The following is a 25,603-nucleotide window of genomic DNA, read 5'->3' on the forward strand; positions in this document are numbered from 1 at the left end:
GGGGAGAGGTGGGGCAGAGAGTTATGGGCAGCACTGAGATAGTGTTGAAGACGACCGAGCAGATTCAGCAGGTCAGACCGAGGTTACTGATGACTCAGAGTCGTCAGAAGAGTTACGCGGACAGACGACGATCTGAGCTTGAGTTTCAGGTCAGAGATTTTGTGCTCCTGAAAGTTTCCCCATGGAAAGGGGTGATCCGGTTCAGGAAGCGGGGCAAGTTGGGGCCTCGATATATTAGACCATTCAGAGTGATCGCCAGGGTGGGCAAGGTAGCATATCAGCTGGAGCTACCTGAGGAGTTGAGCCAGATCCATAACACCTTCCACGTGTCTCGGTTGAGGAAGTGTGTGGCCGATGAGGCGGCAATAGTACCGCTGGAGGACATTCAAGTTGATGCGAGCCTGAATTATGTTGAGAGACCGATCGCAATTTTGGATAGGAAGGTGAAGGTTTTGAGGAATAAGGAAGTGCCCCTGGTTCAGGTCCAGTGGCAGCATCGGAAGGGGTCCGATCTGACGTGGGAGCCAGTGTCAGAAATGCGGGAGCAGCATCCTGAGCTATTTGCGGAGCATGACTTCGAGGGCGAAGTCTGATTCTAGTGGGGGAGAATTGTAACATCCGGTTTTCCCAGGTATATTATTTAATTATTTAATTTGATTTTAGTGGAATGACTCGACGAGTTGGTGCATTAACTCGTCGAGTAGGGTCGCGACTGGGTGACGTGGAAAATGAAAGGACTCGACGAGTCGGCAAGGTGACTCGTTGAGTCAGCGCTGCCGAGGGAAACCCTAATTTCTCGGGTCTAGGCCTATTTAAAGGCACTTATGGCCTTCATTTGCGGCCACACTTTCCAAAGAGAAACCCTAAACAGTCCAGAGCGCTTAGAGAGAAAGAGGGAGCTAACTTTGATCATTTTGGTGCATCTTTGCAAGGAAGAAGGAGGTTGTTCAAGCAAGATCGGCTTGAGGGACTCAGATGTGCTGCTATTTCATTCCAGGTTGCTGTAATAGGTATTAATCTATACCTATTTTCTTGTAGTAATTAGATTTCATGAATTTAGGGTTTTTACCCCTCTTTCTAGTTGACTTATAGAGTGTATGAGGTCCCTATGAGTGTTAGAATTCAGATCTGGACCTTGAGAGGTCCAGAGAGTCCCATGATCCTAGCTTTACTCAATTCCATGGGAGTATTGTGCCTAAAACACCATTATGAGGGTTATTTTGACATTTAGAGCAAGATATGCGATGCATAGACGTAAAGATCGAACCTTTACGTGACTTTTGGGTGCTAGGAGGCTAGATCTATAAGCTAGAGTCACGGATCTGACCTCAGTCGGCTAAATGAGAATTCGATGGACTGAACTCGCCGAGTCTGTAGGATGACTCGACGAGTCGTAGCGGGTTTAACCTAGTATCCCTGACCCGGTGTTCACCCGCTGATTTAGGGGGTCAACTCAATGAACTGAGTGAACCCTAAGAAGAAACCCGAAGAATGCGAGTGGACTCGGCGAGTCACAGGGGTGCACTCGGCGAGTCAGGTTGACTTTGACTGATTGAACCATGTTGGCTTCTGCTGATTATTGGAGGGGTCGATAAGGGACATTTAAGACCACGGAAGGGTAAAATGGTCTTTTACCCATTCCGAGAGATAGGAAGAGGACAAGAGGACTTTATGTGTGAAGAAGTAAAAAGAATGAATAATGATTGAAAAGCTTGTTTAACATGTTAGGCTGAGGCTAGTCCAAAATTCCGAGAGCTTGTCTGTTATCTTCTAGTTACGAGGTGAGTATTCTCACTATACTTTACCTAGAGTGGTAATCCTGTGTGAATAGAGAATCTTATATGCTTGTTGAGCTATGCATGTTATGTGTGATATGTGTTGTATGTTATGTTATGTGATACCTAGACCGGACCGGAGGGTCCAACGAATATCGAGACCAGAGGGTTCTCACCAGACCGGACCAGAGGGTCCAACGATTCATGAGACCGGAAGGTCCTCACTAGACCGGACCAGAAGGTCCAACGAGTAGTGAGACCGGAAGGGCTTTCACCCAGACCGGACCGGAGGGTCCAACGATTCATGGGACTGGAGGGTCCCACTAAGACACACGGGCTGGAGGGCCCTACAGAGTTATAGCATCGAGTGGCTAGTACGTGTATGTGGTATTTTGGGGAACTCACTAAGCATTCGTGCTTACCGTGTTATGTGTTATGTGTTTCAGGTACCTCAGAGGATCGCGGGAAGGCGTCGGTATAATTGTACACACACAGTTGAGATGGAGCATGTTGGTGGATCCTGGACTTGAATAATTGTTTTTGAAAACTTGTTGATTGACTTCGAGAATTAATGATATGACATATGTTTTTATGAATTTTAAAATGAAATTTTTGGTATGAAATTTTTGGTTGTTACATTATAACTTTGTTTAAAACCAAAACTGAATAAAAAATTACTTAATTTTTCATTCCACTTCAGTGGGGCCTGTTTTAAACCATACAAAGACTTTAATAGTTTACAAACTCTTTTGTCATTTTTACTATGATATCCAGGAGGTAAAGACATATACACATCCTCTTCAAGAGTCCCATACAGAAAAGCATTATTAATATCAAATTGATTTAAAATTCACAGCTAAAGTAAGAACCACATGTATAGGGACAATTTTGGCAACAGGAGCAAAAGTCTCTTCATAGTCAATACCTGCCTTTTGATTATAACCTTTAGCTACTAGTCGAGCTTTATATTTTTCTATCTCTCCATTTGCTTTATATTTTATTTTATAAATCCAACGACACCCTATAGGTTTCCTATTTTTAGGTAAATCTGTTATTATCCAGGTATTACTTCTATACAGAGCTTCCATTCCTGATTCATAGCTTTATCCCATTCAGGATTAAGAGATGCCTCATAAAAGGATTGAGGTTCAACTGTTTTATCAAGATTAGAGACAAAACACTTATTCTTAGAGGTTAAATTTGAATAATTAAGAGTTTTTTCAATGCCATACTTATATTTTCCTTCTACAAAAGAACTATTTTCCTCAGTCCAAACAGGAGAGTAGGAACAAAACTAGGACTAGGAACAAAAGAAGTATTTTCCTCAGTCCAAACAGGAGAGTCAGGAGAACTAACAGAACTAGGACTAGACCCATTAAATAAAGGCACATTGGACTCTTCAAATCTTAAACTAGTATATGTATCTTTTCCTGTAGGATCTATTCTACTAGGACTTAAAGGAGAACTAGCACCATTTAAATGATGATCCAGTCCCTGAGTTCTATTAGATACACCATCATCAACATAATTTTCAGAAGATATAGGATCATCATAGGAAAATGGATCAATCCCACTAGAAACATCATTAGATCTACTAAAAATAGGATTTTGCATTCTGAATAGAAACACAGACTCGTAGAACTTAACATCCCTGGAAACAAACATAGAATTTGAATCAAGACTGAAGACTTTATATCCTTTCTTATCTAAAGAGTAACCCATAAAGACACACTTTTCAGAACGAGCGGAAAACTTATCAGAATTATTTATATTAGTAGTAAAGCACAAACAACCAAACACACGAAGATTATCAAAATTAGGTGACTTTTTATAAACTAACTCATATGGAGAAAGCCCTTTTAAAGCAGAAGAAGGAGTTCTATTAATCAAAAAAACTGGTGTGAGAATAGCATCACCCCAGTACTTTAATGGAACTCCTGACTGAAACATTAAAGATCTAGCAACATTAAGAATATGCCTATGTTTCCTTTCCACAACTTCATTCTGTTGTGGAGTGTAAACACAAGAAGTTTGATGAATAATTACATGATTATAACCAAAGGTTTTAAAACGAGAATTTGTAAATTCAGTTCCATTGTCAGTTCTTATAGTTTTAATAACAACTTGAAATTGATTTTTTAACATATTAAAAAATATCACATAGTTTTGAAAAACTTCTTCTTTGGACCTAAGAAGAAAAACCCAAGTAGCTCTAGTGTAATCATCTACAATAGTCAAAAAGAATCTAAATCCTCCTACACACTCAACTCTATAAGGTACCCACACATCTAGATGAATAAGTTCACCAAGAGACTTTGTCACATGAAGACTATTATGAAATACATCTCTAGTTTGTTTAGACTTATGAAAAACGTCACAAAGTGGCAGAGAAACATTGCTAAAATTAAGTTTATTTCTGAGAATGTTTAAAGCTTGGTCAGCAGGATGACCAAGTCTACTATGCCAAGTAAATTTCGACACACAACAAACATTTTTATTAAGAAAAGAGTTACATGTAATACCTACCATGTTGGCATTGACAGATGTATCATCTAACCCTTGCTTATTGTCACCAATGAGACTGAGAAACTTCGAATATTGCTCATTAGTTAAAAAATGACAATCATTACTACTATCACCAGTTCTAGACCCAGAGGATTCAATTTGAAAAACAGAAGTTGAATTACTAGAAAAACTTTTATTTTTATTACTAACTTCAGACCTTGGCTTGTAATCCTTTGGGTACCCAATAATTTTGAAACATTTATCAATAGAATGACCCTTAAGACCACAGTTTTTACATTGTGGTATTTGACCCTTGGACTTGGACTTTTTCTGATCAACAAATTTAGATACAAAAGCGAAAGCAGAGTCTTAGAACTGGAATTTAAAGAACTAGAACCATGTTTTTTATTTGACTCCTCACGAGACACTAAGGAGAAAGCAGTTTTGACAGAAGGTAGAGGATCCATTAACAAAATATGACTTTTAACTTGATTATAAGATTCATCTAAACCACTCAAAAATTGCATTAACTTCATTAGTTTTGAATGATTCTTAAAGCTATCAGCAGCTTCACAAGTACACTCAGTAAGATTAGTTAACCCATCAAACTCTTTCCAATATGAATCAAGTTTACTAAAATAATCAGACAAAGACAAGCTACCCTGAGAAAGAGAAACAATTTTTTGATGGACAATAAAAATAACTGAACCATCTGTTTTATGATAATTTTCAGATAATTCATTCCACAGATCATGTGCACTTTCTGAGCAAGCATGGTTAGCATATAAATTCTCAGAAATAGAACCAAGAATCCAAGAACAAGTAATGGCATTAGCACGTTCCCATTTAGACTCTTTAACAGGATCATTAACATGTTTAGGTACAGTTCTATCAGTAAAACCAAGTTTATTACAAGCCTTCAAAGCTCTAACCATAGAACTACGCCATATCCTAAAGTTTTCAGTTCCTATCAACTTGAAACTGATAACACTAGTGACAGTATTGTCTGAAGGGTGAACATATAAAGGATCATCAAAGTTGACAGCAGCATCTGGTTTAGCCCCAGACCCACCAGAAGATTCAACCCCATAACCAGTCATATTTAGAGAGAAATCAAACAAAGTTGAAACAAAACAAAAACAGATAACAGTGAAAGCCTTAGAGTCCAGATGGTCACCACAGTATGTCGGGGCCCAAGACAAGCAATCACTGAATCAAGAAAACAGTAAGAACTTATCAAGATAATAAGATCTTCACAAAACAATTAAACAGGAAGAAGATAAGAACAAGAAATCCTCACAGTGAGAGCAGAAGCCAATACAACCAGTAACAATAGATCGGCTCTCGGATCCGTTCTCTACTGAGGTTTATTGGTGATGAAATCCGACCCTTAGAGAGTTATTTCAGATCTTATGAGATTAACCGACCGATCCCGCAGAATACAAAGCCTTCACGCGACTAAGATATAGAAACAAGTAGATCTGGTCTTCTGAGTCTGCAATACAAAACGGAGAACTCGCAATAACCAAGATCGAGAAACTATAGTTTGCAACAGACAAACAGAAACCCTAATCTAACACAATCTAAAGTTGGATCTAGTTTTCAATAAGAAAACCTAGACAGAACCAGATTATGAAGATCAATAGAAAACTGAAACGAAAAAAACAGGAAACCAAAACAGTTACCTTGATTTTGTGAAGACGAAGCGTCGATAGATGAACTGAGACAAGAATCGGAGCCCTAAAGCTCTGATACCATGTAAAAACTAGTAAGAACTCAAATACCCAACATCACCATCTATTATACCATTTGATGATTAACAGACAGGTGTGTTCATGAACTTACAACACAAACCTCACTACATAAAACCTACACTACTCTCAACAATAGTTCACTCAACCTAATCTAAAAGATGATCAAGAACAACGAACAGATTAACCCTAAACACAGAGAAAACCCTAATTGAGAGTAATATGAAAACAAGAGAGAAGTGAGTGTTACAGAGCTAAACTGAATGAATCAAAATAACCCAAATAGGTTGCGTTTGACTTTAAGTATCCGGGGCATCTTCAACCCGAAGACCCGCGTGTTGACCCGAGCTAATCCACGAACTGAACACTTGCAACCCTTCAATATTCCAAGTATACCTGTAATACCCCCTTATAAATACAAACTATACAAACTTATACTTAACACCAAATATTTAGTGTTAGTTTGAACACTAAATATTATATATTTTAACACAAACTTATTCTATAAAAGGAGCTTGTATCTCTTAGAAAACCAAACCAAACTGTGTTAGCGAGCTGGCTCCTTTGAGCTGGTGGGTTTCTTAAATTTATTTGGTTTGATTAGGATTCCGAGTTGGTCTGATTTGGACCGAATTGGACCGGTTTTGACCGATATTGACCATGGTCAAATAATTAACCCTCTAACAACTATTCGTAGGCGGTTGGTCGCCACCAAGCACCTAGGCGTCGATTAATCGGCCGTCTAGACCGATTTTTACAACACTGGTATAATTATGTTATGTACCATAACATTTTCCATAATGATATTTCAATCCCTGGAATTAGATATATGTAGTGGGTATGACGTTTGTCTATAACATGAGGGACAAAATATGTGTGGTTTCGTAAGTTACCCATAAGGTGTAATTTGATAAATGAAACATACGATTATGAGAGAAACATATTAGCGGAATCTCAACTGGTTCGTATCTTCTAACATAAATTCTCTCTCTCTCTCTCTCTCTCTCTCTCTCTCTCTCTCTCTATATATATATATATATATATATATATATATATATATATATATATATATATATATATATATATATATATATATATATATATATATATATATATATATATAGAGAGAGAGAGAGAGAGAGAGGTTCATATGTGGATGGACATCTATTGTGTGGATGCAGGACCCAATTAGAATTTAATAAAAAATAAATCATTAATTAAATTAAAATGGGTGGATTAGTAATATTACATGTATATTAAATAAATTCCAAAATTAAAATCCTATCGTATCCCTATAATATTGCAATCAGTTTCCAATTTCCCTTCAAATAACATCATCGACACCACTCACTGCCATCTCACTCTAAGAAAGTAGCCGCCGCCACCAATAACGACGATGGGCACCTCCGGCAGCCCCCTCCACCCAAACACCACAGTCAAATCTCCGTCTAACCCCAACCATTGCCATCTTCATTTACCACCTCCGAACACCCACATAAACAAACTCGTTGCCTATTGCTTGTGAAATAAAGTCGAGAATGAGTAAGAGATGTTCACGAGGCATCAAAAATAGAAACGAAGAAGATGAAGAGATGAATAGAACTTCAACCGATGTCATATTACTCAATCGTTAAGGGCCATAATCGATCCCCACTATTCCGGTAAAACTTCCTGTTAAATATCTTTGGAAGATTTATTTCTTTTGGTATATAATTGTTAATTTATTCATATGGTTTTATGGTTTATTATATATGTATTTAGTTATTTATTCGATTGTTTTTCTCAATCTTTAATTTCTTTGGTATTGATATGATCAGGAAGAACTAGTATTTCACTGTTTCTTTTATGAAATCACTGTTTTCCTTGTATGTTTGATTTTGTTAGGGGTAATATTTATTTTCGTAGTTTCTCGATTTAATTCCCGCTGTAATTTTTTCATGTATGTGTGTTATCGGCATTTGAATGGGGAAAATGCTATTGGTTGATGTTTGCAACGGCTAGTTTCATGTGCAACGGATTTTTTTGTTTTTTTTTCTTTTTTACCTTTCAAACATATTAAACTTATTCTATAAATATCACACTTATATTAAACATACTCACACAATTTCTTCATTCTTTTCTTACAAAATCACACACTTCTTTTACATTCTTTCAAAACCAATGGCTCCTAAAATGATGAATTGGTCAAAAAATGAAGAAGAGAACTTAGCACGAGCATGGATAGCGGCTTCAGAAGACCCAGTAACGCCTCCTAACTTTTGGATAAAAGTTGGAAACGTTTTCCATGATTTAATGGGTTGCCAAAGTCGTAGTCTTGATGAAATATGTTTGAAGTATCGCGATATGAGAGTTAAATGTCTTGAATTCAATGATATTTATAACTTTGTTATAAACAACGTATACAAAGGCGACCCGTTTACTGTGGCCATGAACCAATATGAAGACACGAAACACACATCGTTTAAACACGTCAAAGTTTGGCGAAAATTAAGAGAGTGCCCAAAATTTAGTGATTAAAAATAAGGTTTAAAAAGTAGTTTAAGTTGTTTGTGGTTGCATTTTTAAGGTTTTTTATGTTTTTTTTTTAATTTTATGTTGTTTGTCTTAAATTAATGTAATATTGTTTCATTGAATAAAAAACTAGTTAAAAAAATATGTTTTATTGTGTTTCTTAATTAAATTTAATTAAAAAAAATATGCGTTATTGTGTTTTAATGTATTTTTGAATTAAATTTAAATAAAAAAAATGAGGTGGAGTGGTGTGTTAGTGGTAGGTATCCCATGTTAGTGGTAGAAGAATGTGGTGCTGATGTGGCACCCACCACATATGTGGTATGTGGTGAATATAACGGATGGTCTAAGATAAACAGGAAAAAAAATTGGCGTGGGAAGTAATATTTTCCATCTCTCATTAAAGTATCTTTCATAGACATTTTATATTTATTTGCTTTTATTCCTTAATTCACTCTTATGTATCTATTTTGTGGATTTTTTTCGCTTTTTGTGATGAATTAGGTGCTTCTATTCGTCTACTTCAAATTAATGTATATATGAAAGTTATGATGATATCACAATTTGGTGAAATTAGTTAATAATCTTCATTTATTTTATTTATAAACAATTTGGCAATTGACATTGATCATTGGTGAAATAAGTTGATAATCTTCATTTATTTTATTTATGAGCAATTCTGCGAGAATGACATTTTGGAGAATCAATAATCATTTAAAATCCGAAAATTTCTTTTTTTAAATGTCGTTTAAATGACTAACTACCCTTTCAATGAAATTTGAGTGATTATAAAGTACATGTTACCCCATTGTAATATTATAGACCCACATATCATAGTCATTCATTATTTTCATCTATTGTTACAAAATTGTCCTTACGACCAAACAATAGATGTCATCAACATTATAACCTAACGCTATATATATATATATATATATATATATATATATATATATATATATATATATATATATATATATATATATATATATATATATATACACACCATACTCGTGTGTAATCTATCCATAAATTGATCAATAAGACAATTATGAAAAGAAAAAGAAACATGAAATCGTCAGTTTCAAAATCTATGGTATGTCATCTTCTCTAAATAAATGTTATTCATTTAATCTATGGTAATCATCTTCTTCAAAATCTGTGGTATATCATCTGCTTCAAGTAAGTGTTTTTCATTTGGTTTAAGAATCTGGTTATAATTTCAACATTTGGTATGTCTAAAATTCAACATATTTGTCTAATAAAAGTGCTTATTATGCAAAAGGATATCCACCATGCATGGCATATATATATTCGTTGTCACATCTTCAAGATCTAACCTAATAAAGTAATTAAAAAATAGAAACTTTACCAGGTTTGCGGAGTTGATATTCTTTGGGTACCCGTGCATCAGAACCCACGCACCAGCACGTAGATATTGTTGGTGTTGAGGGAAACTTGTATTAAGATAAGTCATGACATAAGTAGGATTAGCCGAAGGAGTTAAGAGTTGTGTACACTGATTAAATAACAGTCCCTTCCGCCGCCAGCTGCCAATTGCTAGCTTGGCCCCGCTTATCAATGCTTCTCCTTAAGCCCTTTGTAATCCTATCTATCTTCCTTATGCAGACTTGCAGTTCAAAAAATGACGAGTTGTACGTTGAGATCAGAGGTTAGTCTCTGCGTTTGAAACAATCCAAATTAAACCGACATGGGTTACAACAACCCTTTTGCAAACCAAACGAAACTTATCTATTTAAACACAAACCATCGAACATACGTTTATTACATATATAGCTTAAGATAACAAGTGCAATACAAGGATGGTTTATGGCTACTACATATCATTATGGACTTCATTTGTTCCCGAAGCCTCTCTAATTAATTATTCCACAAAGTGTTAATTAACCATGCATGCATGCACATGGCTGCTGCTACACCAGCATATAAGGGTATCATTTGGGCTGGAGGACGGCACCAATCGAGTCAAGATAACCCCCGTACCTTCCATGGAAGCCTACAATCTTAGCGGTGTTTGTTTTCACAGGCAGGGAGAATTTATTATCACTCACCGAACCAAACTCACACTTTTTCTTGTTCGTCTTGAAACACAATGAAGTAATCACCGTCCAACCACCGTAACGTCCGACTGTTCCACTCAGTTCTAAAAACTCCTCGCCTTCCTCAATATACATCTACCCACCCCAAAAAAAAAAAAAAAAAACACCTATGTTAAACCACATACTTTTATTGATCGATAGTTAATTAAGTCACTGGAATGCTTACATATTGAGAAAGGTGACCACCCTCGCCACCATAAGTTTTGGACCAACATTCCTGACCACTGCATGCATCGATGTAGGCAAATGTTATGGAATCGATGCAACCACCTGAGCCTCCGGTTTTTATGTGGATTTTGGTGATCCTACCGTTTGGTATGAATTCGTAGGGATACTCTCCTCCCCCGCTTCCCCATGGTCCTACTTGCGCCAGTTTCTGTACATGTTTGACAAAATAAACAGATAAGATCATGTATATACTACGCGTGTACCTTAATTTTTTTGTCATATTATAAGCTCGAGAAAAGTCAATTTACAATAATCGATCTATTCTAGCTGTGCGCTTGATTAATTAATGCGATAAACATTAATGGTACGTACCGTTACTCCCATTTCTCTTGTGTTGTTGCTTGTGTGCCAAACTCCATGGATGCGTGCTTATATACAAAGTGATGAGGGCAGTAAAGTAAATTTATCAAATTCTACGTGTATTGAGAATTTGGATGTCACATTCATCATTCATGCATCATATTCTATAAGCATTATTGATAAGAAAATACATGGAAGATATTCTATGCTCTTGGCATTATTTGATTTTGAAAGCCATAACTGTTGGATTATATAATTTGATCGGATAAGGGTATGCATGCCAAGGGTGATTTAATAGGCTAGAACAAGTAAATAAAATCAAAGAATTATTTGTTGTTGGGAATTTTTGTCAAGGAGAGAAAGAGAGAGAATAATATATTTCAATATCAATCGAATTTACGTACTGGGCACGCGCGCAATTAGAAAAGTTTATAATGGAATACAATATTCACGTCGTTTTCAAACAAAATGTACAACGAGTCATATACAACACTTGGACCGAGAGTACATTTTGGGCTAGGCCAAGGGGGTGCAAGTAGAGGATGGGAGCACATGCCCTTTGGGCTGTTGAGATAAAGTTGAAGAGATATAAAAACCCACTTTCTTCTTCAAAATTAATAATTTTGTCTTCCTCAAGTAATCTGCTTTGTCTTCTACTTCTTATTTGTCCTGATAATTTTCTAATATATAAATCGTTTGATGCCGTTGAAAAATAAGACGTAATAAATGTTATAAATAAAATTGTAATTATCACTTTTGAAAGATGAAAAATGCTAGAGGATCTTATAATATTTAATTTAGGATAATTAGAGTATGTAATTTATCATTTTCTTATAATTTAACATATTTTTGTTATCGGTACTTAAAATCATTTTTAACTGCCAAAATTATATTTAATTTTTTTTGTGCACCCAACCTATCAAAATCCTAGATCCACCTCTAGTTGGACCTAATACAACAATAAAACAAGGCTAATACTAAATGTACACTAAAATCCCCCATAGGCCCCCATAGTTTGAACGGTTATATATATATATATATATATATATATATATATATATATATATATATATATATATATATATATATATATATATATATATATATATATATATATATATATATATATAGCTACTGATTTGGCATTTCTATAGAGTTTGATGAGTTAGTTGTCTGGTAAAGAGGGTTTAAGTCACATGCTGTGGAAGAAGTTTAAGTAATAACTTTTGTTGAAAGTGCATTGCTAAAAACGGAAAAAACCCATTAATGGTCAATTTAATGCATTTTTGCAAATACAATAGAAGTATGTTGCTACAGATGGCAAAGCAGTGACAATTATAAATTACTTATTCACACAGGTACACCCAAATACAAACACCTACACACCGTATTTAAATGTAGGTACAGTTGTTACAATAGCTATATTAACACTGACAAATGAATGGAAGTTAGTTGTTATTTTTTGCCTTTAATCCTAATTCTAGAAATGTTAAATATAGTGTCACCGGTAAAAGTAGTACTTTCTTAATGCGCTATATAAGTAGTGTGCCAAAAAACCATAAACCATATATGGGCTACCTAAAAACCATCATACAATGTTATAATTGGTTTTTTCTTATTAAATCATTTTACTTTGAAAGTACAATGCTATAATTGGGTGGTTGTTTTCAATTTTTGTCCAATTATAGCATTGTACTTTCATAGTAAATGCTTTAATAAAATAAAGTTAGAATAAAAATTCTAGAAAATTAAGAAAGTGAAATTGAAAAAATAAAAGAGCTTTTGAAAGTATGGTACTGTATTTAAGATCAATTCAAGTTAGTTTCTATTTCATGCATTTAACAATAACTTTAGAAACACTAATTAAATATAGTATCATTGGTAAAGATAGTACCTTTTTCATTCCGTGCTCCATAAGTAGGCTACCTAAAAAGCCATAAACCTAAAAACCATTGGACAATGTTATAATTGGGTTTTTTCTTATTAAAACATTATACTTTAAGAACTTAGTAATACCCACAAAGATATCAGGTAACACACAACAATGCAAATGCATGCAAAATGTCCTAAAATAATGTGATCATCCAGCTACCCAACCACCTCTCATTGAAAGGATATATTGTTTTGAAGTAAACTTGCAATAACATAGCATTAAATCAAAGTTATGTACCATAAAAATAAAGACTATCATACACAAATAAAGTACAAATTTCCAAAGGTGAAATAGAAAATATACTCCTTTATACCAATTTCTTATAACCCATCTATGCACAGAAGGCATTCCTTATGCATGCAGATCGATACCCAAAAAGAAACCTATCTACAAGATGATTAAGAAGATGTTTTGAAAGAGATTCAGATCATGCACCATTTATCTGAGCATATGAATATTGTGAGGATCAAAGGAGGGAGATGTAATAAATTGAGGTACTTGTTTCCATTTTTGAAGAAATGGAACCATCATTGCACAAAGGTGGAGAAATAAGAGAAAAAACTTAATAAGGAATAAGTGAAAATAATGAATTTGGCCGATGACATGGGGTATATTGTTATAAACCTCAAGCAAAGGATAAGAGATAAAAAAAATGAATGTGGTCTACTGTTTTTTTTTTTTTTAAGTTTTGGTTCGTTGGAGTAAGTATAAAGACAAGCTTGTGATAGTTGTGAGAGGTTTTCTCTGCAATGATGAAGCCAGCGAGGAGAGCCATAGCTAATTGTCGAAAGATAAGTGAAAAGTATTGCGTGAATATTTCACATGAACTTGTTTCTATATACAAAAAAAACTTAAACTTGTTCTTTATGTGCATATTTCACATGAACTTGATACCAACACAGATCTTAATTTTCTTCGACCAATAAATTTTAAACAAAATGAGTTCAAAAAAAATATGTTGATGAGTTTTGAACATGTTCATTTTCAGGCATTTAAAGCATCATTAGCTCGGTTTCTTAAAAGGTGCAATAACATCACAAGGTCACTTACCCTTTTAGGTAAAAAAAAAACACTTGGCTTTTAAGGTCAAACCTACTTCCTTCAAATCCAAAATCAATGTAACATTGCCATATAATTCACCATCACATTTGTTGTACTCTATATCATGTTCCATAAGATTTCAAACTTTCTTACAACATAAAAAAAGATTCCGTTATATATAACTGGAATTAGAAAAAAAGTCTCACTGATCTCAAAAGTCAACTTTCCTACAAAGATAATCATCAAGATTTAACAATAGTGAAATGGATTGCTGTTAACTTGTTCTACTTAGATCTTAACTCTTTATGTAATAATAATAAGACACTTGATTACATTAATTATTCCGTATAATATTATAGTGATTTGAACCTCGTCATCTAATAAATACTGTACATTACACTGAAAATGTTAGACTGTTAATTACCAAATCTACCCTTAACCTCAAGATGGACTCTGAAAGAGCTTTGGATGAGTAGCAGCATAAATAGAAGCATTTGCATCTGTATTTAAGTGAGAAAGAAGATGTTGCACATCTGTTCTTAAGTTTTCAATAGCTCTTCCACATAAAGCCAACACATCCGGTCTTGCTTTTGAATTTGGCTGCACAGGGCCTCCTTGACCTTCATAATGCACGATATGATGACTGAAAAAAAAAAAAAAAAATTAAAATATTACAATTTTAATTTCAAGAATTATTAAACTATATTCGCACGTGATATTTGAATAAAATCTCACAGGAAGTCAATAAGGTCAGTGATTTCTGATGCTTCAACAGGTGTTGACGGCTGAGAGTTCCTCCCGAAAACATCCACCATCATGTTCAACAGCAATTCGAGTGTCTAGAAAAAAAATGACAAAAATACCCTTTCAGAAAGAATCTTGTGTACCCAAATCACTAACATTAATACTTTTTTTAAACTTTCAGAAGGGTATATACGGAAAGCGAAAAGTTTTACCTTACTGAACAAATTATGAGCATTTGCTAATCTTGGAAGCAATGGGCCCACAATGCGGAAGGCTATTCTGAGCACTGCTACTGATTTTATAGGGCGTAAATGGTTTACAAGGAGATGTGTTTTATCCAACCATTCTTGTGGAAGATTATTGAAGAAAGCATGAAGCAAAGCCACCACATTTCCTGAAAAATATCATAATCATGAAAATTAATCAAAAATACTTTTACTTTTTTTTTTTTTTTTTGAATTTCAACAAATTGTAACTTACCAATAACAGTAGAGGTATTATCTTGAGCAGCCCATGAAGGATCCAACAAAGCATACCCAACAGCAGAATCCAATTCACTAACAGACCTCTTCCCATCCGAAAGCCACCAACTCTCTTTAATCACCCGTGACGCCTCCGCATACAACTGCACATGGAACTCACCAGGAAGCTGAGCCAAAAGCAACCCACAAGCTTGAATCATCAAACAAGAAAGCTGTTGACTTGCATAACCACATCTCGAAAGAAAACCAGAACTATTCTGTCTCGATCTGCCCAAAGAATCTGTACTCCCGCCCGAAGGTGACGTGGGCAGGGCAGAACCCTGCCCGGAGCTAGTTGAAGCTTGATGCAAACCATGGTTAGATTGAGTAAGAGTCGGTTGAATATGAATAATGATTTGAACTAATGCAGTTACAATCTGTGCTGCTGTTACAGGTAAAGATAGAATTTCAATAACTGCAGTTTCGAGGATTAGTTGAGTGTAGGTCCCAGGGTCTTGGATTTGGTAGAATGTTTTTTGACCTTCGAAAGTGTTGGTTGACCCGGTTTGACTTACGGTTGGATTTCGGTTACTTTTTATACCGTTTGCTGAAGTGTCAATTTTGCATTGGGGGATGACGTTGTGTACGATGTTGCATAGAAGAGACCCGAAGTAGTCCAATGGCGGACACATGGCGTTTGATGAGTGGACGTGTTGTGGAAATGACTCGGAGAATGGCATCTGAAAGGTTTGACTTTTTTGGTCAAAGGAAAAGTCAAAGGAGGGATGAAATTAGGTTAAAATCGGTTACCTTTTTGATATCGAGCACGTTGAGGATTCGGAAGATGAGTTTTGCAGGAAGATGTCCGTAGAAATACGCGAGAATATCGCGTACAAATGTGATGTTTAAAGGGTAGTAATGGAGGAAAGTTGAGTAGAATTGAAGAACTCTATCAGCAGCTTCTGCAGCATCGTTTTCGATAAGTCTGTAGATGATCAGGGGTATAACGGGAAGTAAACGTGCTGCTATGTCATCGAAAAATGTCGGATATCTGCAAAAACACAAGATAAAGGGTAATATAGTCATTTTACTTGGAACAGGCACCAAAACCGTTACAAAAAATGACCAAAACCGCAAGAGAAAACTTTTTGGGACTAAAGTTGTGAAAGTCAGCTATGCTCAGGGACTAAATGTGTAATTTCACCTTTCTTTCCATGACAAATGATTGCCAAGAGCTTTTTGTAATTCTATACGTTTGAAAATTCCAGTTTGAAGCCAATGTTCAGGCTTTCCACGATTAGCAACATAAAATTTTATCCTTTGTTGAAGCTCTTGTCTTTCAAGTAAATTAACCTGAAAAAAAAATACACCATTTAATGCACATTAAAAACAAAACAAAACGCCACTAGAATATCCAATATTTACGGTTACATACCACTATACGTAAAGCATGTGGATCATCATCACGATCTATTAATGCCAGAAGCAAAATGTCCAATGGAAGCAACTCATGGTTCCAAATAAAATATGCAAGATTTGCACATGCCTTCATTATAAGATCCTAATAAATTTAAACCAAATTAGTAAAACAAATAATAATACATAAAAGGAAGTTTTATTTTTATTATTTTGTGAAACCTGCAACGGATGTCCATGCTGTAGCTCCAACTGCATATTATGAAGAAGGACATCCACCATGGCATACATATTCTCAGTCACTTCTTCAGGGGAAAATTCTCTCAAAACACGTCCCTATTAAAATAAAAACTATTAAGTTTTTATGACCAAAATAAAAGAAAAAAGATTAAAAAAGAAGAAGAAGAAGAAGAAGAATTACGAGGTTTGCGGAGTTAATATTCTCTGGATGCCCGTGCATGAGAACCCATGCACCAGCGCATAAGTATCTTCGGTGTTCAGGGAAACTTGTGTTAAGATAAGTCATGACATAAGTAGGATTAGCTGAAGGAGTTAAGAGCTGTGTACACTGATTAATCACAGTTCCTTCAGCCAGCTGCCATTTTTGAATTGCTAGGCCCCGCTTGTCCATTCTTCCAATCAATGCATCACATAAAACAGGTGGAAAGTATCTAAGGGTTTTCCCTGACCATGTGTGTTGACTTGTTGCCAATATTTGTTCCAACATTGTTTGAAGATAAAGCAAATGTTCAGCATCAGCAATTCCACGTGTTTTTATAATTATAGCAAGATTCACTACAGTTATTCGATTCAATGTCTCCGTGAACTCCGTGGGACCCTGTAATTAGTTTGAAGTTAAAAAAAAGTCTAAAAGTCAACTATTATGAGATTATCTGACCTTTCCTTCTTTTCTCACGAAGAAGAATTCTCGCAGTGATAAAATGAGATTCATGCATAGATTTTCAGCCAATCGAAACACGCGATGATCTCCTCGTTTTCCTTTTAGGGTTGAGAGGATTTTGGTGACATCATACATTAATGTCTTGCTTTTTCCTTGGTATCTAAAAAGGGTATGAAGTTTTAATATATAAAAATGGAAGAGATTATAAAAGGAGGATGAGTTTGTTGGTGTACCTGTATAGGGAAAATAGACGATAGTTGAGAATTTCAAGGACTAAAAGAGTAGCAGATGGTTTGTTTAAGATAGATGGATTCCTCTGATGTAAATGCTGCAAAATTCAAGAATTATTATTAAAATGTGAACATTCACTAAAAAGTTTAAGTAAAATGAATTTCTATCTTACACTTAAATGTGCACGAAACAACGAATGAGGTTGAATGAGAAGCAATCTGGTGTATGTTTCAACCATAGCAATGTTTGGCACATGCTGCATTTATACAAAAGATCAAAATATCACAACATGATTTAGAAATATTTTATAACTAATTCATATGGGATAGTGAAATACCTCTCCAGAGAACATGGCTTCTTCCATCTGAAGAGCAAGCTTCAAACACAAATTAATTGAAAATCCAGACAACAAAGATATAGGAACAGGATGAACTTCACGCATCATTGATATTCTCTCATTAGACTGTAAATTGGGACCCGGTAATTCTGCATGTCCAGCAGATGTTAACCAACTCATAACTGTATCAGAAGCAGGTTGTGCCATTGTATAAGACACAACCCAAAACATCCCAATTGATCTATCATCAAGATTCATATAATCCAACATATGATCCCCTGAAAATATTATAACAACATTCAAATATGTAACTAAATTGTTAATGTTATGAGTTATCAGTTATGTATTGCTATAATTGGTAAAGTAATGTAAGATATATATACCTTTAGTTACTTGTCTCCACCATTCATCGATTTGTTTTCCTTTTTGAAGCTGTTCACTGTTTAAATATTCTCTAGTAGAAGAGTTTAATGACCATATGCGAAGATTCTGACAACTGCTTATGAAATCGAGAAGGATACTTTGGGGATTATTAGGGTCAGAGCTTCGATCTTCTTTATGAAATGACAAAATCTTTCTTGTTGTGTCCACCTATAGTAAGATGTAAAATGATTAAAATCAAATTAATGGTTATCTTTTATCTACTAAATATGACATGTTAATTACCTTTCTAGAGTCTGCATTTAAAGCATGCATCACAAGCTCAACACGAATAATCTGTGCAAGCAACCATGTGACATGATTTGTTCTTAAAATCTGGTGATCATCTTCAGATAAACGTATAACTAACTTGTCAACAAAGTCAACAAAGTCAATGCAACCACTTTTCACAAGGAAAAAGAATACGTCTGAATAGATAAGCCACTCCTGCCAGCAGTTTACTTCTGCATCAAGTCAAAGATTGGAAAACAGTCAAAACTCAAAACACAGGTTAATAACTAGGTAAAGCACAAAAGTCAAAAGGTTTTACCTGAATTGGTCAACCTTAAGAGCTCAACAATTCTATCAATGTTTGCTTCACAGATCATGTCTGAAGTGAAAACAGCACCAGGGGTAGGTGCTTGTGGGTGTTGTCTGTTACAGGGTGCAACCAGAAGGACACGCCTCCACCAATCAGGTGCTGGAGTGCATCTAAGAGCATGTCTGATACATCGAAGAGCTCTCTCCCAATCTAGACTTCCTCTTGGTATACATACAGCAATATCCTATACAAGGGTAAAATGGTCATTCAGCCACTCTACCATACACGGGTAAAGAAATACCATTGTAAACATCAATGTAGGATTTTTGTACAACGAAGTGATAAATCAAAAGAAAAAGTGATCACCTCTCCATGAAGAGGTTCTCCAAGAACACTTGGATATGTAATAGGTGAATATCTCATATTAATGGCTGCTTCACCTGAAATAGTAGTTGTAGCCTGAGCTAAAAGGCGTTGATTCCCAAAAGTTGGACAGTGAATATGTTGATCCAACATTTGCATATGCATAGCCATCATATCTCTTCTCCTATGAATCTCCAAAATAAGTGTAAAAAGTGCTTCATCATCAGATATGTTTTGTAAGAATTGTAGTCCACTTCTTACTAATTCATAAAAGGGCACACGACATTTGTTATCATCAACCAAAAGCCAAATCACATCTAAACAATTGTGAAGCCATTCAAACAACGCCTTATCTCGTTTCCATGATTTTATTCCATCAACATCATCACTCCCTTGTTGCTGTTGATCCCAGTTAACCAGCCAATTCATCATGTGGTTGAAAATATCAGCATGTGTACATGGTTTTAAGCTGGCTTCTAATGCAGAAAAGATAATCTTGCAACACAACTGTCTCAAACTGCTTATAGCATTGTCTCTTGTTAATACATTACTTCTTGACATCTGGCCATTGTTCATGTCTGATGATTTTACAGGTGATATAGCTGTTGTTGATGGTTCATTTGCTGATTGAGATGGGGAACCGATTCCATGAACAGATATTAAAGGGGATGCTGGACTTGAAGATTGAAAGTTTGAAGAATTGGGAATTGTGGTTGATGGTAATATTCCAGTTTGTGATAAAGATGGGGAGGTGATAGGTGGAGGTGGTGAAGCTGTAGAGGAGATACTAACTGACATTTCTGCAGATGAAACTGCAGAAAGAAGAGATGGTAGAAAAGTATCCCAGTTTATGTAACCAATGGTGTATAAATTACGTAGAGCAAAGAGAATAAATTCTGCCCTTGGTGCATGATTACTACACTGGATAACCAGAGAGATAAGTACAGATTCTGACACAGTGCGTAATTGTTCACGATCCTGAAAAGGTAATTCAGATGAGGCAACCAAAAAGATGGAGGGATCATGAAAGTTGATTATAAGTTTTATGGAAACTTACAGGAAATTGGTTCTGAAGCTGCTCAAAATCTAGAAGAAATTGTTCATTGCGTGGAGGAAGGTCTCGGTTGAGAGCAGTAACTCGTTTCTGTGTCTTGTTCCTGTAGTTAATCTCATCATCAACATCCATGTATCAAAAAAACTTTTATTACTCATTGAAACTGAAACGTAAAGAGAGTTAAACATACGGAGGTTCTCGGACCAAATCGTCTGACTTTTCGCGGCCACTTCTCTGCAAAATTTGAGATTTAAAAACAAGATTTTCAGAAATTGATGGAGTAACAGAAACTGAAAACATTGTAGGGGGATGTAAGCATATAGAAAAAAAAAAAGTAAGAAATTGATTATTCCATGGTAATGAACATCATCATTGGCAATTAGCAAAGCGTAAGGTTCGTTAAATTTGGTGTGGATGTAGAAGAAAGTAACGTACACCGAGGTATAGATTGAAGAGGTCGATGATGGCTGGTCGTGCCGGGTGGAATTGGAAAGCCCTGGCAGCGGCAGCTCGGTGGTGGCTCTGATCCCCCATATCTGTAGGGTTTGGTGATTGAGTGGTGATGGATGTTAAAGGTACACCACCACCACCACCACTAGCTGTCGGAGCTCTGAACATATATCAAATCGATTTAAGTAAATCTTTACCGTCGCCGTCGTCCCCAACAAATTCAATTGTATCGAACTGTCAGGAAAGGGAGGGTTTAGACTTTTAGGTGCTGACTGTTATTTACTTACATTAGTCTCCGACGCCTTTTGCCTCCTATTCACGGTGGCCGATAATTTATGCTTCAAAATTGTTCGACTAAATTAATTAAAAGAAAATAACTATTATAGTTATCGATTCAGTCGTCAATATAACTATGATAGTTATTGATTCAGTCGTCAATCTGGCTCTTGGAGTAGCTTTTAAATTTGTATCATTTTGTTTAAACCAGAGCGTTTTGTCAAAAGTCAAAAGCTAGAAGCTCCCAAACGCTTTCAAAAGCTTCGTGTCAAACACGTCTGACTGTTATAATTTTATCCTTCTGTTATGTTTTGTGCCGAATAAAAGTATTTGTTTGATAAAATATCTTAATAAATTTATGAATAGTTATACAAAATCCAAAGACTGCGTTTGGCGTACTAGCTGAAAAGGTAGCTGGTAGCTGAAAAGCTAGCTGATGGATAAAAAGCTAGCTGCTAGCTGATAAGCTAGCCGGTAAAAAAAAGTGTTTACTAAAAACTAGCTGAAAGATATATAAAATTACATAAAATAACATTTTCCAAAATAAGTTTTCTATAATTAATTAATGGTATATTTGGAAAGTTTGTAAAAAAACTCCTGAAAAGCTACTTCAAGTAGCTTTTTAAAAACTAGCTTAAAAGCTAGTTTTTTTGCTTACCAAACACGACAACTCAAAAAAGCTCGAAAAATAAGCTAGATTTTCAGCTAGTTGCGGCGCGCCAAACGCAGCCTTAAACATAAATAATTACAGTCTATAAACAAAAATATTTGTAGAGATGAAAGGTCGGACCTAATTGTCACCATTCCAGCATCATGATCCAATTGTCACCATTCCAGCCAAAGTATTCCCATATTATATCGAAAGGAGTTGATTTTCTAACACGTGCTACTTCTATGAAAACAGAGGGTGTTAGCCGATTAAAAAGATGATTTTGCGACTTTCATTATAACTTTTGGATTCTCTTCATGTTTATATAGAATAAAATAACACAGGAAACAAAACAAAATCATCTGTTAAGTAGGAAACATGGTAAAAAATGTAAAGTACATAAGAAAATCTATAGTTCAAACATCCGCATAACAAACTCCTATTAAAGGGTGGTTAATGAAACAGCATCAGCTCCAACATCCATGTTCATAGACGATTAAAACCTTTAGGAATTGGAAATGTTGAACTTCCATGTTCATAGATGATAAAAACCTTTAGGAATTGGAAATGTTGAATTAGATTGTTCCTTTTAAATTTTAGGAAGTTGATTACTAATTGGGAAAATATAATGATATGGGATAGGTTTTGAAGCAAAAAAAGACATAAATGAGTTGATTGTTACAAATACTTTGATGATATTTGACATCTCCCCTGATATCATTATCTATGTACAGGATATGTTAGGCAAAGGCATGAATTCATGGTTCAACAAGTTATTAAACATTTTGTAAAGTAGATATGAATCAAAGTTAAATTTGACTTGAATGTGAACTTATGGTTAAATTTGTATGCTGATACGAATCTAGATGGGTCCTTTGTTGCCCACCCAATACAATTCTCCTTTCCAGCATAAGAAGTCATAAAATAGGGCATGTTTGTTTACCTATTGCCCACCCAATACAGTTCTCCTTTCCAGCATAAGAAGTCATAAAATAGGGTTTGTTTGTTTACCTCTTAATTGAAAATTTAAGAGGTAACCTCTTAAAAATTCAGATTTGGCATTTTTGGTAACCTCTTATCTTCTACATCTGAATTTATTAAATGGATCTTAAAATTTTAGACTTGAAGACGCGTCTGAAAAAAAAATAAAGACACAAATGCCCTAACCCTAGTTGTCTCGTTGTTTCTTTTCTTCTCAACACCTCGCCTCTTCCGACCTTTCCTCTCATCGACGCACAAGAGTGACATCGACTCTAGCTACGTGTTCCCTCCCCGTGATAATAGTCGTCGGCGTCTTCTTCTCCGCCGACAGCTCCAACGCAGCGCCACAGCACTCTGGCTCCACCTCGACAACAACGATTTTGGCAGCTCCACCTCCAACAGCAACGATTTCTGCAGGTAAACCCCATCCATTACTTTCTTCTGAAATCGATGTTGAAATCATTACAAGTTCTCATCAGTTTTGTAACATCCCAAAATTCAAGACCAAAAATTTCATTTTTAATTAGGTTATTATAAAACCAACAGTATAAAAACATCCATAAAAACATCCCATGTCAAAACCAAAGTGTCAATAATCAAAGCATGTTATCATAAAACAATATCAGAGTGTAATCCCAAAGATCTCATATGCGGAAAACATAGTGTGATGCGTTGCGATCGAGTCGGCTCCTTTCCTTTGAAAAGGAAGTACCTGAAACCAAAACTGAAAACCGTAAGCACGAAGCTTAATGAGTTCCCCCATCATACCACATACCATACAACATCATATTGTCAGGCATATCTGGGTGCCCGACCTACCCCTTCGGTCTCTTTCAACCGGTAATCGAGAACTAACCTCCCCTTCGGTATCTTTCAACCGGTAACCGGGGACTATTTCACCCCTACCACTACCACATAATAACATAACATAAACATATTGCCAGACATGCATGGGTTCTGACGACCCCTTCAGTATCTTTCAACCGGTATCCGGGGACTATTTCACCCCTACTACTACTAACATGTATCACAGAGCATCCTAGCACACAAACATAACAAATAATGACATATCAGATAATTATCACAAAGACAATCATCTAACAAACAACTCCTACTAGTGGGTCGGCATTGTGGCCTTAGACCCACTTCTACCGGAAGGTAACTCACCTCACACTGCTGAAGTCCCATAGACAAAACTCTAGCTGCTGGATGACAGGTTCTCGAACTGTCAATCATCAAAATAACACTCAATCAGCAATTGGGTTCCAACATATACCCATAAGTCCATGCTTGGGGTAAAAGACTGCTTTACCCCTATATTAGCTTGATTCAAGCCCAAGGCCCAATCCAAAGGCCCAAAAGTCAACTATGAGTCAAATCCCCACATGTGGCCCAATTTTTCAAATTGGGCCCAAACCTTTACATGGTCTTATTCTAAGGCCCAACTATTTAGTCCAGTCCAAACATTTGGCATTTCTAATGGCCCAATATCTCATAATCATATATGCCCATTTATGGCCCATCTATGGCCCAATTTTCCAAATTAGGCCCAAACCCTCACATGGGCCTTACCCTAAAGCCCATTAAATTATTATAGTCCATGTGATTGTTCTTGGATGGCCCATCAATATCCTAATCACCAAAGCCCAATAGAAAGGCCCAACTCAAAGCCCAAGTGAAATTAGGGTTTTCACATAAAATGACGATTAAGGTTAAGTGTTTCTTACTTAACCCATTAAGGACTTAATCCATTAAGTCCATCACTCTACTAGATAAGTCATATGGTGTGAGTGGGTGTAATTCACAATTCCATTCCAATGGCCCAAAATGCGGGTCCCGATAAGTCCAAACTAATATATCCAAAATTAGGGTTTTCTAAACCCTAATTAGGGTTTCCAACCCAATCATAGCCCAATAGGCCCAAAACTAAATCTTTAGATCCATTAGGGTTTCATTAGGCCCATTAGGGTTTCGTTAGTCGGGCACCGCCCACTACCACCTCGGGTAGTGGTGGTCAATGGCGGCTCACGGCGGCGGCCACCACCTCACGGTGGTGGTTAGGGTTCTAGTCAAATCGTGTCCAAGCATCCCAAAAGTAATCCAAACACATGCAAAGCACACCGCCACCCAACACGGCGGCCAGTGGCGGCAGGAGGCGGCAGCCACCACCTCACGGTGGTGGTTTAAGTTTTTCTTTGATTATTTTGTTACAGATTACAACATACAAAGCAAACTCCCAATAACACACACACTAAGCTAAGCTAAACACACACACACACACACACACAACCACCCTTGTGGTGGGCGATGGTGATACATGGTGGCAGGAGGTGGAAACTGCCGCCTCACGCCGGTGGTGATGCCTTTTCTTGATTTCCAGGTCGAAATACACCCACACAATGAACAAAACACCATGATACCCACACATACTTGCGACATAGAAGCTAGAACGCACGCTACAACCTCCCTCGTGGTAGTGGATGTTGACCGGAGCAGCAAGAACGAGCCCTACGGGCGGCGGCGGTCGTGACTGCGACGCCAGCCGGAGCAATGGAGAAGAAAAGTTGAGACTTCGCTAATGGCAGCAACAGTAGCGGCAGAAAAGGTCCTCGTTC

The 25,603-nt window shown here is 36.2% G+C and overlaps 3 protein-coding genes across 3 annotated transcripts; all 3 read right to left on the bottom strand.

The window, feature by feature from the left end:
* Positions 1 to 3,020: 3,020 nt before the first annotated feature.
* Positions 3,021 to 5,380, bottom strand: LOC145163939 (uncharacterized). Its single transcript, XM_079082675.1, has 2 exons — positions 4,577 to 5,380; positions 3,021 to 4,511 (listed from the first exon to the last, which is right to left on the bottom strand). Exons 1-2 carry the CDS (start codon positions 5,378 to 5,380, stop codon positions 3,021 to 3,023), a joined length of 2,295 nt encoding a protein of 764 aa, XP_078938801.1.
* Positions 5,381 to 10,270: 4,890 nt separating this feature from the next.
* Positions 10,271 to 11,245, bottom strand: LOC145166421 (horcolin-like). The gene is made up of 3 exons (XM_079085397.1): positions 11,203 to 11,245; positions 10,829 to 11,038; positions 10,271 to 10,737 (listed from the first exon to the last, which is right to left on the bottom strand). The coding sequence occupies exons 1-3, from the start codon at positions 11,212 to 11,214 to the stop codon at positions 10,498 to 10,500; spliced, it is 462 nt and encodes a 153-aa protein (XP_078941523.1). The 5' UTR covers positions 11,215 to 11,245; the 3' UTR covers positions 10,271 to 10,497.
* A 3,207-nt stretch (positions 11,246 to 14,452) lies between these two features.
* On the bottom strand, positions 14,453 to 21,406 carry LOC145166422 (mediator of RNA polymerase II transcription subunit). Its single transcript, XM_079085398.1, has 20 exons — positions 21,068 to 21,406; positions 20,823 to 20,866; positions 20,636 to 20,735; positions 19,582 to 20,556; positions 19,225 to 19,459; positions 18,921 to 19,138; positions 18,638 to 18,845; positions 18,255 to 18,532; positions 18,090 to 18,173; positions 17,920 to 18,014; positions 17,684 to 17,846; positions 17,207 to 17,623; positions 17,008 to 17,121; positions 16,805 to 16,930; positions 16,574 to 16,722; positions 16,180 to 16,420; positions 15,389 to 16,109; positions 15,121 to 15,302; positions 14,900 to 15,003; positions 14,453 to 14,807 (listed from the first exon to the last, which is right to left on the bottom strand). The coding sequence occupies exons 1-20, from the start codon at positions 21,248 to 21,250 to the stop codon at positions 14,606 to 14,608; spliced, it is 4,839 nt and encodes a 1,612-aa protein (XP_078941524.1). The 5' UTR covers positions 21,251 to 21,406; the 3' UTR covers positions 14,453 to 14,605.
* Positions 21,407 to 25,603: the final 4,197 nt, after the last annotated feature.

This window comes from Lactuca virosa, chromosome 3 (assembly GCF_052849685.1).
Source record: "Lactuca virosa cultivar CGN04683 chromosome 3, Lactuca_virosa_CGN04683_v6, whole genome shotgun sequence".
NCBI classification, from domain to species: Eukaryota; Viridiplantae; Streptophyta; class Magnoliopsida; order Asterales; family Asteraceae; genus Lactuca; species Lactuca virosa.